This window comes from Myotis myotis, unplaced genomic scaffold (genome assembly GCF_014108235.1).
Source record: "Myotis myotis isolate mMyoMyo1 unplaced genomic scaffold, mMyoMyo1.p scaffold_m19_p_16, whole genome shotgun sequence".
Taxonomy (NCBI): domain Eukaryota; kingdom Metazoa; phylum Chordata; class Mammalia; order Chiroptera; family Vespertilionidae; genus Myotis; species Myotis myotis.
In genome coordinates this window covers 11,622,942-11,636,929 of record NW_023416320.1, presented here as the reverse complement: position 1 = coordinate 11,636,929, position 13,988 = coordinate 11,622,942, and the positions used below count along the sequence as shown (strand labels likewise).

Sequence of the window (13,988 nt, the reverse complement as noted above, 5' to 3'; positions counted from 1 at the left end):
AGTCTGGATCTGTTTCTCTTTAAATTATTTTGTTTAGTTATAGTTCTGACTTTTAGGACCAAACTCAAGGCAGGGCTGAGCCTCTTCCATATAATAGCCAAATTTTTTTATATTCAACATATATTATTGTAATAACCTGAAAAATAACAAAACATACTATTTTTAAATTAGCTTTGGTTCAGAAGAGAGACATATTTATGAGCCAAATGTCTATTTTAGAAGATTGACATAACTAAACTTAAATTGTCTCAAACATAATAGCTGATTGTAATAACTTTTTATGTATTATCCAAAGCATGGTTTTGCTGAGAACAAAACTGTTTATTTGATACTTTGAAGCAGAAGGAAAAGAGAGACTCTTACACTGCACACATCTACAAATAATTTATAGAGGAGAGATTATTTACCTCATTGTGCAAGTCTGAGGTGCAGTCACAAGTCTTCTTTTTTCAAACATGTACTCAGAGGGTTGCAAGGTGATGAATTAGTTTTCCACTGAAATAATGTTCTGTGGGGTTCAGGGACACAAACCAGCCCAGGAAAACCTATTAAGTTGATAAAGTACCCAAAAGTTGAGCCTTTATTTGTAATAACAAATAGAAAATGTGGGACAAAATAGTAAAAAAATAAAGTTGAACCAGAACTAACGGGATGATATGATCACTGTAACTGAACATTGGTGCTTGAGGATGCAAACTTTTCTGGAAGACTCCTTGCCCCTGGCAGCCTGCCTCTCCCAGTCTGCTCCATCAGTTTTTAGCTTTGGCTTTCCCTGTTTCAATGCTAAGTGTTTCAGGAGTAGGAGTGAGGAGCAGCAGGAATTGGTTGCAGAATTGAAGAATAATGAAAGGTACTTTGGGAAGGTCTGCAGTCTCTGTCTACATGGATCATTTAGGAAAATGTAGAGGCCCATTCCCTGGGCACATACAGTCACTGCTGGGAAACAGGATTTGGTGGGGAAATAGAAATATTCTTTGTCAATATATGCTTTGCCCACTTCCCCACCCCAGCTTTATCACTGTTTAATACATGCTATGATACTCCTTGTACTTTCAGAGCCTCCCAAATAACCACATAATAAGAATAGATTTCTTAAAGCTTCACATTGTTTATAAGTCAGATACTTTATTTGCGAGACTACCTGCACACTTTTGAGGCCGTTTGCATCTGTCTTGAAACAAGGGAAAATTTCCTTATTAGCTTTAGCCCTTGCAAACATGAGAATAAAGATACTGAGCTATTTCCCGAAGTACATACATCTCACAAGCCACTTTCATAGTGATACTAAATTTTGTCTGGTAACACCTCTACAGTATAAAGAAGCTAAGTAGATCCAACACCTGTCTTCTGACAGTATAGTTTATTCTCTCTCTACCCCTTACTCTGAGCTATAAGTGAAAACCCAGGATCCTGAGTCTTTGGTAATATTATATTTTTCTTCATAAATAGGGATCTGAGGAAAAATTGATTCTATTTAGTGTTGTTTGCTTATTAGTACTGCTTTTGAAGGTCAGTTTTTAAAAAGGTTGTAGAAACCACCCTTATGAGCTAATTATTATTTAGGGATGCTTATTTGGAAGGAAACCTGTGGAATGCTAAATTTCATAAAGTAATCCTATTAGTCAAACATCCAACTCATAGCTATGTTAGAAATAATACTTTTAATGCCTTTTTTGCTAAAAACATGATTATACTGTTTTTTCAGAAAAATTACAACTACTTGTAAACACAAAGTATAAAATCTATTAAATCACTCTATTATGTAAGCAAATTAATAAGGAGCAAATTATGTAAGAATATGGTCTAAGAACAATAATATGTTGACCTTGAATCAAAACACTTAACTATGAAGTTACAAGAGATAATTGCCTTAAACTTCTAGCAAATGTGGGTCTGTTTCATTTACATAAGTATGTAATATGTTTTCTCTTTAATTTCTCACCCCGGTGTTTATTTTTAATTCAAGATTCACAATCGATATGAAGGCAAGGACATTTCCAAGCACAAACGGAATTTGGCCATAGCAGGTGGTGTAACATTGTCTGTAATTGTATCTCCAGTTGTAGCTGCAGTAACAGTAGGTAAGAAAATGCTTAAAAATACTAATGACCTCAGAATTTATAAAATTTAAGTTTTGTGGAGGATGTTAAAATAAAACATATTGTTGAATGTAAAAGAAGTTACTTATTTTAAGATCATTTAAGCTGAACCTACTGAAAGCCTCTTATTTAGTAATTATTTGGTTAAGGTGTTATAGACTCAGAGCCCAGCCGTGGGGTAGTTGGTAATTACTAGTGTCAGACACCCTTTCCTCCCTCCCCCAAGGACAGTTTAGAACAGGGGTGGGCAAACTTTTTGACTCGAGGGCCACAATGGGTTCTTAAACTGGACCAGAGGGCCGGAACAAAAGCATGGATGGAGTGTTTGTGTGAACTAATATAAATTCAAAGTAAACATCATTACATAAAAGGGTACGGTCTTTTTTTTTTTTTTTAGTTTTATTCATTTCAAACGGGCCGGATTCGGACCAGCGGGCTATAGTTTGCCCACGGCTGGTTTAGAACCTTGGCACTGGAAAAGGTTTACATCTTTTTCCTCCTCATGTATGCCACCTGAAAGGCTAGATCCTTTGAATTTGCTTGTGTCCCTAAACAGCTAGATAAATCCACTTTTGGACTTACCTCCTATACACCGTCTCGAAAAGACTTTCTGTAACTCATGTTTCTGTGATTTAGTTTTTGGTTTATAATAACTAATATAATTTCTCTTTAGGTATTGGTGTTCCTATTATGTTAGCTTATGTCTATGGCGTTGTTCCAATTTCTCTCTGTCGAAGTGGAGGTTGTGGAGTCTCAGCAGGCAATGGAAAAGGAGTCAGGATTGAATTTGATGATGAAAATGATATCAATGTTGGTGGAAATAACACAGCTGTAGGTAAGTCCTTTAAGGAAAGGAAGGGAAATTAATGTACTTACTAATAGTTTAAGTAGGGGGAGGCTGTAGACAATATGCAAGCCAGAATTTCCATTACCCTCCTTTCACTGAGCCCAGTAGTATTCATCTAGAAGTACATCAGGAAATAAACGGCCAAGGAGAGGTGAACGGATGAAAGAAGGTGGAATAGTTTCTAGTGGAAACATAATGTCATAGAAATTCTAGAATTTTAATCTTAAATTTGCCTGAAACATTGCAAATCAGTAAGAAAAGGATATGAAGAGTAATACAGTTCATAAAAGAAGAAATACAGATGGCAAATAAGTATCAACCCAGTGTTATTCAAAGAAAAATGAATTAAACAAGAACTGGAGAATGAAAAGGCCCTCATGTGCTGCCAGTAGAAGTGTAAGTTAATAAACCTTAAAGCATGCACATGTTTTATAGTCCAGCAGTTGTTATAGAAATGTGTCAGGCAAATATACAAAGATAACGTCCACTTTCTTACCTCCCATTCCCTCTTGAACTACTCACTCCAATCATATTTTAGTCCCTACCACTCCAGAATTTGATTTCTACCACTCTAACAAAGCAGACCTCTGTGTTGCCAAGTATAGTGGTCAGTTCTTGGTTTTCATCTTAATATAAGAGTACACCTGACATGGTGGACTGTTCCCTCATTTCTAAAACATTTTCTTTACTTGTCTTCTGGAAAAGTATTTATCTCATCATATCTCCTGGCCACATCTTCCCAGTCTTCTTTGCTGGTTCAGTTTTCTCTCCCAACCTCTAAATTTTGGAGTTTCTCAGTTCTCAGACTTCTCTTCTTTATCTACACTCACTCCCTAGGTATTCTCATCTATTAAATAATTTATAGAACGACTGCTCTTAAATTTGTATCTAGGCTAGAACTCTCCTCTGAACTCCACACTTGTACATCTCTTTTCTTTAATCTACACTTGAATGTCTGATGAGAATTTTAAGCTTAAATTGTCTGTAACCAAACTCTTCACTCTAAAATCTGTTCTTTCCATCATCCTCCCCTTATTAAGTAGCTTCTCCATTCTTGCTGTTGCTTGGGCTAAAAGCCTTCACTTATGATGACGACTCCTCTTCCCTTCTTACACTGCATCTGATCCATCAGCAAATCCTGCTATTTTCTTCAGTATTTGGTCATAATCTAACCATTCTTACCCTCCCCACTGCTATTCTATTAATCTAAGCTACTACTGTCCTATTTCCTGGACTATCGTAATAGCCTCTTAACTGATCCAGCAGCTTCTCAGTTTCCACTCACTATTCCACTATGCAGCCATCAGCCCTGGTTGGTTTGGCTCAGTGGATAGAGCGTCGGCCTGCGGACTGAAGGGTCCCAGGTTGGGTTCCAATCAAGGGAACATGCCCGGGTTGCGGGCTTGATTCCCAGTAGGGGACATGCAGGAGGCAGCCTATCAATGATTCTCTCTCATCATTGATGTTTCTATCTCTCTCTCCCTCTCCCTTCCTGTCTGAAATCAATAAAAACATAAATAAATAAATAGAACTTAGATCATGTCTTTCTTATCCTCAATACAGTTATAGTAACTATACTGGGAGGAAAAAATCCAAAGTCCTTATAACCCCACGTGATCTGTCCCAGGCTGTATCTCTGAACTCATTTCTTGTCATTCTCCTGTTTTATACCACCACCCCTGATGTTTTCGAGGGTGCCCAGTATACTTCCACTTCTTGGCTTTTAAACATGAAGTTCCTATTGCCTGCTTTACTCTTCCCAAAGGTGATTTTGTGGCTCACTCCTTCAATTTCTTTGAGTCTCTACAAGTGTTACCTTATCAGAGAGGCCTTCTAAAACATAACACTATGATCACACTATCTGAAGTAGCCCACAGGTATGCACACACACTTCTTACCACTCTCGCTGCCTTTTTCTCACTCCCTTTTACTCTGCTTTATTTTTTCTCATAACATTTATTATTATATAATTTTATTTATTGCTTTCCCCAACTAGTATATAAGATTCTTGAGGGCAGAGTGTTTGTCTCTTTGATCCACTGTGTCCCCAGTGCTTAGAACAGTGTTGGGTGAGTGTAATAGGAACCCAGTTTGGAGCAAATAAACGAATCTGTCAATACAAAGCATGTGAAAAGTACTATAAGATTGAAATATAGTGGTATCAGATTTTGTAGTACTTTGTAGACAATTGGAACCATGGAATATATCTAGGTATCAACTTTGGCTCATTCTTATTGACCTAGCGAATAATAAACTCATTATATGACACCCTTATTAAAAACTGTCACGTAATTTTCCTCCAACGTTAGCTTAAGTTTTCAACACTCAGATTTTTTTATAGAATTCCTAAATCTTCTGGATTAAAAAAGTCCTGGCCAGTCTGGCTCAGCAGTTGGAGCATCAGCCCACAAACCAAAGAGTCTTGGGTTTGATTCCTGGTCAAGGGCACCCATACCTGGGATGCAGGTCTGAACTCCAGCCCAGGGCAGGGCTGGAAGCAACCAACTGAAGTGTCTCTCACTTCAATGCTTCTCTTCCTCTCTTTCACTTTCTCTCTCGCCTCTCCTTTCCCTCCCTCCTTTCCACTCTCTCTAAAAGACAATGGAAAAATATCCTTGAGTGAGAATAAAAAAAAAAAGTGACTATCTAAAACTGAGGGCCAGTTGTTAATCCAGCTTTGTTCTCTCAGATATTTCCCTTTACTCTTACCCCATACTTATATGTCCCTACCTCAGACATTTTTTTCTATTCTTATGTATATTTTATAATTTATATGATAAAATGCCCTATCTGAAATCATGGAGGAATTTAAGAGGGACGTTATTAATTATACTTATTTAATTTATTTGAAATATTTGCATTTAGACACAACTTCAGTAGCAGAAGCAAGACAGAACCCGAGTATAGGGGAGGGAAGTGTTGGTGGTCTGACTGGCAGCTTGAGTGCAAGTGGAAGCCACATGGATCGGATAGGAGCCATTCGGGACAACCTGAGTGAAACGGCCAGCACCATGGCACTGGCTGGAGCCAGCATAACGGGGAGTCTGTCAGGAAGTGCCATGGTCAACTGTTTCAACAGGTAAGAAAATGTGCTTTGTTTTGTTGTGTGTTTGCCTTCTGTTAACTACAGATTATTAACTTGATGAGGAGAATTTTGAACATGATTACATATTTCCCTACTGTGTCAGGGTTGAAAAAAGTAATGTTAAGAAATGAAATTATTGGTAAACAGTGAGTAAGGAGATTTTTACTTGTTTAGATTTTCTGTAAGAATATACCTATGATGAGGTAGAATTAAGTCGAAGACATAATTTTGCCATGTTTTTTGCTGCCTTTGTCAGATGTTACGTTTGAATGGTGGGGCTGCTTCAGTGGGCACAGTAAGGGCAGTGCATGGCGTGGTCCTGGTCTTTGGAGGGGGCAGCAGCTGGAGCTTAGGAAATGAGACCTTGGCTGAGAGCCAAGGGAGCGGGGAGTCAGGATACCCAGGAATGCTTGACTGAGGCTGGGAGCGTCCGCTTTTAGTTAACGCTTATTTCATTCTCACCAAGTCTTTTACCAAGTCTCTCCTATTTATCTCTAAATAGGAGAAATTAAAGCATTTTTATCTTCCCTTGTTTCCTCTTTACTCGCTACTCTTTACCTATGTTTATTAGCTTCTTTTAAAATGTAGACAGTACATGAATTAAAAGATAAATTGGTCATGCTTCTTTTTAGGTAGTTTGCTTTTAAGCACAAACTTTTAAGTTATAGTGATCTATATTATGTCTTTTTTAAAGACTCAGATGTTAAATTTATAGAACCATTTTTGACATATAGATGCCCAGGATTTTTTGATTCACTGATCTTTCATGAAGAATGGTTTTTTGATTTTTGTGTGTTTTTTTAAAAAATATATTTTTATTTCAGAGAGGAAGAGAAAGGAAGAGAGATAGATAGAAACATCAATGGTGATAATCATTGATTGGCTGCCCCCTGCACGACCCCTACTGGGGAGGGAGTCTGAAACCTGGGCATGTGCCCTTGACTGGAATCGAACCCGGGACCCTTGAGTCTGCAGGCCAACACTCTATCTACTGAACAAAACCAGCCAGGGCATGAAGAATGGTTTTTAATGTATTTGTGTTTTGCACTGAACATGCCAAGCAAAGTGCCACATCCTGAGTGAAAATAATATAGCATATTTAACTTGAACCCCTTTATGTCTTTGTGCTATTCTGTTGCTACCTTACTTGGCAGACAGCTAATTTTTCTTATTTCATTTGGACCGCTGGTACTATTCAGTGCACTGCAGTAGAATTTGAATAATCAAATAAAAAGAAACTTTAAAAATAATGTGTATAGTAGTTTCTAAAATAACTTATTGTTACTAGGGCTCTTAACTGAATTACTTAAAAATACATGTTATGCCCTACCTGGTTTGTCTCAGTGGATAAAGTGTTAGCCCACAGACTGAAGGATCCCAGGTTCGATTCAGGTCAAGGGCATGTACCTCGGTTGCAGGCTCAATCCCCAGCCCGGTCAGGCCCATGTGGGAGGCAACCAATGGATATCTCTCTCACATTGATGTTTATCTCTCTGTCATCCTCCCTCCTACTCTCTCTAAAAATCAACAAAAAAATATCCTCAGGTGAGGAGATTAACAAACAAAAGAAAGAAACATATTCTAGCCCCACTGGAGTGGCTCAGGGATTGAGCATCAACCCATGAACCAGGAGGTCACGGGTTTGATTCCTGGTCAGGGCACATGCCTGGGCTGCAGGCTTGATCCCCAGTAGGGGGCATGCAGGAGACAGCCAATTGATGATGTTTCTCATCGAATTTTTTATCTATCCTTCTCCCTTCTTCTCTCTCTAAAAAAAAAAATTAATAAAAACATATTTTTAAAAAGATACATGTTATAATAGTGCTGATGTCATATGTATTTTCTGTTTTTATCTGGTATTTCCCTCTTAAGGTTGGAAGTACAAGCAGATGTACAGAAAGAACGGTGCAGTCTAAGTGGAGAATCTGGTACGGTCAGCTTGGGAACAGTTAGTGATAATGCCAGCACCAAAGCAATGGCGGGATCCATTCTGAATTCCTACATCCCGTTGGACAAGTAAGGAAAGAATTGTTATAAAGTCAGAAGTATTTTAAAAATTAATTTTAAAAGAATTATCCCTATCATTAGGCAAAATTATCATGAATAATGGTTATCAACTATTAGGTTCTCTGGGAACAGAAAATAGTGAGATGTCCAGACTAGGCCAATCCGTAGAGACAGAAAGTAGATTAGTGGTTGCCAGTGTTGCGAGAGGGAAGTATGGGTACAAACTGCTTAATGGGTGTAGGGTTTTGGGGGGGGAGATGAAAATGTTCTGAAGTTAGGGCAGCAGTCATTGATGACAACTCTGAATATACTAAAAAGCACTGAATTGTACACTTTAAACAGGTACATTTATGTAGCTGCTTCTATTTTGTTTTTCTTTCAATTGAAACAGTATTATAGTCCTTTAATTTCACACAGGACTTTTTTTTTTTTTTTTTTTTTTAGTAGAATGTATCTTGCATTAATTTATTCTGGCAGCTTTTATATAGCCTTTGAATTTTTCACATAGACACCCATTCCCCTTTGATGTCATCTGAATAAAAATTAAAAGGAAGTTAAAAATATATATTGGTTACTCTTATTTTTCAGAGAAGGTAACAGTATGGAGGTGCAAGTAGATATTGAATCAAAGCCATCCAAATTCAGGCACAACAGTGGAAGCAGCAGTGTGGAGGATGGCAGCGCCACCCGAAGTCATCCTAGTGGTTCATCCAATGGCTTGCCTGAAGGTAAATCCGGTGCCACCAAGTGGTCCAAAGAAGCAACAACAGGAAAGAAATCAAAAAGCGGTAAATTGAGGAAAAAGAGTAACATGAAGATAAATGAGACCAGAGAAGACATGGATGCACAGTTGTTGGAACAACAAAGCACAAACTCAAGTGAGTTTGAGGCTCCATCCCTCAGTGACAGTATGCCATCTGTAGCAGACTCCCACTCTAGTCACTTTTCTGAATTTAGTTGTTCTGACCTAGAAAGCATGAAAACGTCTTGTAGCCATGGTTCCAATGACCATCATGCCCGTTTTGCTACTGTTAGCATTCTTCCTGAGGTAGAAAATGACCGCCTGGAAAATTCCCCACATCAGTGCAGCATTTCTGTGCTTTCCCAAACTGCTTTGTGTTCAGAAGTGCCGCAGTTGAATCCCATTGCTGGAGAACACGGTAACAATGGAATAAAACCCAATGTTGATTTATATTTTGATGATGCACTAAAAGAAACAAATAACAACCACTCACATCAGACAATGGAATTAAAAGTTGCGATTCAGACTGAAATTTAGGCCTATAAATGCTGCAGGATAATTACCACTGAGCAACTTTGTTTGGAGCTTGTTGAACTACACGTGACTACTTTAAGTTTCAAGTTACCAGCAAAGGCCAGGTTACATAGTCATAATGCAGATACATTTTCTGTATTCAGCAAGGCATTGTGTTTCATGTGGATCTTAATTACCAAACTATGAAATGAAGGCTTTAATAGTGCATTATTGTAAGGACAATGATCCTTTCAGAGAAGTATGTTTTGTGCATTTGCCACAAAATACTGCTTGAGGCACATACTTGTGTACTTATAAATTTGGCTTAATTTATAATCAATATAAAATACTAATGAAGTTCTATAGCATTCTTGTGAAGAAAACTTGAGACTTAGGGTTAAGTGGTTAATGACATTTTATTGAAACCACTAAGGGATACTGTTTTAAGAACCTTGCAGGTTACTCTCAGTATATGATACTCTTTGTAACATTTCTATTCATAACTGGGCATAAATTTTTTTTCATATGCAATGTGAATATGTAAAGCTTAATGCAGCCCATTTGCTACCATTTGGATACTTAGACACTTTGACCAAGATTGTGGCAATTTTTTGCACAACTTTGAAATAGAAATACCTGGTATTCTATATATCTTGTATATTGTTGATGCCATCATAGAAATATAAAGGTAGGTAATTAAGTATACTGACAGCACCAAATAAGATATATAAAACTGTAAAACAAAATTCCATTAGTTTATAAGTATTACAAATAAGTCACCTTTCACTAAGTGGAAGTTTGCACCCCATTGATTCTTGGTGCCTTTGGTATAGACTAGATTTTAAGAGTCTAGTTATTTGAGGATTTTTTCTGTATTACTTTCCATAATGTCCTCTCTAGCCGCCTTGGATTATGTAGGAGAATACAGGCTAGATAATATTATGATGATTAATAACAATGCTGAAAAAGTATTAGCCTACCAAAGACACACTCAGGCTTTAGTGAATAACTCGCCTAACCTCAGTTTTTAACTCATGCGAATCTTCTCCATTCATAAAGTCAAAGTACGGTACAGCTTGTACCAAGTACCAAGGAGGGGTCCACGTACGGCTGGCTTTATTTTCTTTTGCTTTTGTTTATGGAAGATGTTCAGCTGACATAAACAGAAGTTGGCCAAAATACTGCCTGTACTGTTAAATTTCTGTATAATTCACTTAAAATAAAACAGGTTAACCTCACTGATAGCAGTTAAAATGTTCCATCTTACATGTTTCTTTTAAGTATTACCATTATGGTGCTACTGAGCATTTTCTTTTGATAAAAAGAAAAATGCCATGGGCTGCAGTCTTCTGACATCACTTTTTCTCACAGGTCCATTCATTACTATGCTTATAACACTAGTGCCAGTTATTTTATTTGATAATGCTTATTATGGTATTTGTATATTTGTTTGCATTCCAATTTTGTTCGTGAGTGTGTATACTGCATACATAAAATAAATGTAAATACTAATGTATTGCTGCCTACGGTTTCTGCATAAGTGTTTTTATAAGAACAGGAATATTCATTTGCCATGTGATCATTATTCATAAATATTGAAAGCCATTGATATAATTCTGCATTCTGGTCTCAGCCCAAAGAGAAGCATTTACTGAACTTATCAGCAAACATTTGTTAGAAACCTTTCTTCATGTCTAATCTCTGCCTGTCCTTCAGAAAGGAGTTGCTTAATTCATCAAAATAATTTCATTTTTAAAAGGAAATTGGCCGTAACCGGTTTGGCTCAGTGGATAGAGCGTCGGCCTGCGGACTCAAGGGTCCCAGGTTCGATTCCAGTCAAGGGCATGTACCTTGGTTGCGGGCACATCCCCAGTAGGGGGTGTGCAGGAGGCAGCTGATCCATGTTTCTCTCTCATTGATATTTCTAACTATCCCTCTTCCTTCCTCTCTGTAAAAAATCAATAAAATATATTTTTTTAAATAAGGAAATTGGTTGGAAAGCAAATAGATTTGATCTATTATTAAGTTGTGAAGAGATAAGTACTATAATCCTTAACAGAAAAGTAAAAAGACCTTATAAATCTATTTTAAGAGATTCTACTCTAGCAACATTATATTATGAAATGAGAGCCAGTTAAATACAAGTTAATAATTGTAATCACTTTCTATTCTCGTAGCCTCTAAAAAATGCACAGGTGGTTTTTCTTTTTTCCTGTTTCAGAATTAATACTTCATGAAAATAATCTGTATGAATATGTTGACTGCTTTCTTGACATTTCTATAAAAAACTAAAGATTAAATGGGAAGCTAAATGATTTTGGGAGGAATACAGCAAAAGTGCCAGTGCAATTCAGTTCACCCCATCGCTCTTCTGATTGTACCCCCAACCAGTACCACCTCAGTCTCAGTTTTAAAATGGACTAGACCTTTCAATTGGCTTCAGAAGTTCCTTCATCTCTCAGGGGTTCTTCAACCATGGATTAATTTAGGACTAAGTCATATTCCCATGGAGCTCAACTCCAGACTAGCCTAGAACAAGAGGACAGGGTTCAAGACAGGCCTTAATTCACCAAATCTGGTAAAACCCTTTCTACTTTGCTTTCTTAAGGCCTGTGGGGAAAATCACAAGATAGTGAGGAAGAAGAATGCAAAGATTATAGTAGTACAACCTGTTGTTCATTATGGAAAACATCAGTTTAACTCAATTGTCTTAAAAGTACAAATGCTCCTTCAGAGCACTGAATTAGTTAGCTCTTTGTTAAATGTACACAAGCCATTGCTTTTATTTTCTTGGCTAATTGTGTTAACTAGTAAATATGTAAGACTTCCCATACCATATTGTCTAGCTAAATACGAACTTTGATCACCAAAAGATAAAATAGAGTTGAAAACCATCATGTGATGCTTTAATTCCTATAAGACATGGGAGCAAAATGCCTAAATTCCTGCTCTTTAGATCATGTTGCCTTTCTATTCAGAATGATCAAGATTCTCAGGGCTACATTTTATTTTTTTATTTCTTTTAAATTTATCTTTACTGTTGAAAGTATTACAGATGTCCCTTTTTTCTTCAATGACCCCCCTCCACCACCCTCTGCCCGCAGGCCTGCACTGCACTATGGTTTGGGTCCCTGGGTCATGCATATACGCATGTTAGTTTTTTTGTTTTATATGGTTCCTTTTAATGGACCTGTTGTTTCATTAGTTTTCATTATTAAAGTATGAAATATCATTGTTAAAAAACCAGTATTTACATACTGGTTGGTTTTGAGCGTCTAAAATAGTATTCTATCAGGGAGAGTTAGAGTGGGGAATAAAATGACTAGAGGTATTGGGTTCTATACAGAGAAAACCGGAAAGGTTTCTTAGATGACATTTATGCAAAGATCTTAAGGAAGTGAGGGAAGAACTATGGAGACATACCTAATGGATGAATATTCCAAAAAGATACCTTCTTCCAGGTGAGTTAATGGACAATTTAGACATCAATCTTGGAATTTGTTGCCTCGTTAGTAAGGTAAGTCTGCCACCTTGTTTTCCTAGGAGAGTGTCTTGATTGTTCTTGGTACGTTACATTTCTATACACATTTTAGAATAAACTTGTTGAGTTCTACCAGTTGTGATTGGGATTGCATTGAATCTATAATTATCCCTTTAGAGGTCTTTCATATCTTTTGTTAAATTTTATTCCCAGGTATTTGATATTTTTTCGATGTCATTTTATGATTGTTACTAACAGTATATAGAAATACTGATTTTACTTATTTTATTTTTTTTAGAATATGTTTATTAAAGCTGGGGACAGTGAAACAAGGAAGGTTTGAGGACAGGAGAGAGCCTAGGCAGGGCTGCTTTGGTTCCCTAGAAATGACATAGGAAGGTGAGCCATGTGGGGCTGTGTGGACTCACTGAGAAGTTCAAGTCACAGTGACAGAAGTGAGCCTAGAAGAGGCTGTTTAGCTCCACCTGAAAGTCAGAGAAAAAGGGCCTTGGGGACAGGTTCAGGGGGTAAGTCTGGGAGAGCTGTAGCTGCCCATTGCTCCCCTCAGTGCAAATCTCCTGGGGACCCTTAGATTTAGAAGATGCATACCCCGGAGGGAAGAAAGGCCTGGGCATGCTGGGGTGGAGGTGGAGGGAACTCTGAGTCCTAATGGTTTTCTCTAGGTTCTTTGAGATTTCTACATATATAATCATCTGTGAATAATTTATTTTTACTTAACAAAACTTGTACCGTGCTTTGAAGTGTCAAACACTTTGTACTTTGCCCAGATATGCATAGCTGGCAAGTAGCAGAGCCAGGATTCCAACTGTCTTATTTCTTCTTCAATCTTTGCATCATACACAAATCTATTTTTCTGATCTATTTATATGGGCTAGGACTTCAAGTATATAGTGCTGAATAGCAGTGGTTATGGGCAAATTGTTGACTTGTTAATAATCTCAAATTGTGATATTTGTGCAGATATAGATACACTTTAACTTTAGTTTTATCAAATTTATTAAATTTAGTTTGCCAACAGTTTTTACCTTGGGAAATGTTGAATTTTATTGGCTGCTATTTGGAGAGGGGGGGACATCTATTATATAATTGTGGTTTATTTTAATGTATTAATATGGTGAATTTGATTTTTCAAATGTTGAAGCTAACCTCCTGGGATAATCTTTAATATCAGAGTGTGTAAGATTGGAGTTATG

At 37.2% G+C, this 13,988-nt stretch overlaps 1 protein-coding gene across 4 annotated transcripts in view; it reads left to right on the top strand.

The window, feature by feature from the left end:
* Nucleotides 1-13,988, top strand: part of RNF19A (ring finger protein 19A, RBR E3 ubiquitin protein ligase) — a 54,104-nt gene that overhangs the window by 27,266 nt on the left and 12,850 nt on the right. For 2 of the 4 annotated variants that reach the window (XM_036337891.1, XM_036337892.1), the window contains exons 6-10: nt 1,967-2,081; nt 2,773-2,934; nt 5,812-6,025; nt 7,904-8,047; nt 8,627-8,916. In XM_036337891.1, coding sequence (XP_036193784.1) covers nt 1,967-2,081; nt 2,773-2,934; nt 5,812-6,025; nt 7,904-8,047; nt 8,627-8,916 — 925 coding nt within the window. Of the gene's footprint in view, nt 1-1,966; nt 2,082-2,772; nt 2,935-5,811; nt 6,026-7,903; nt 8,048-8,626; nt 10,810-13,988 lie in introns of those variants that run through there. The other 2 variants (XM_036337889.1, XM_036337890.1) reach the window with 2 other exon arrangements.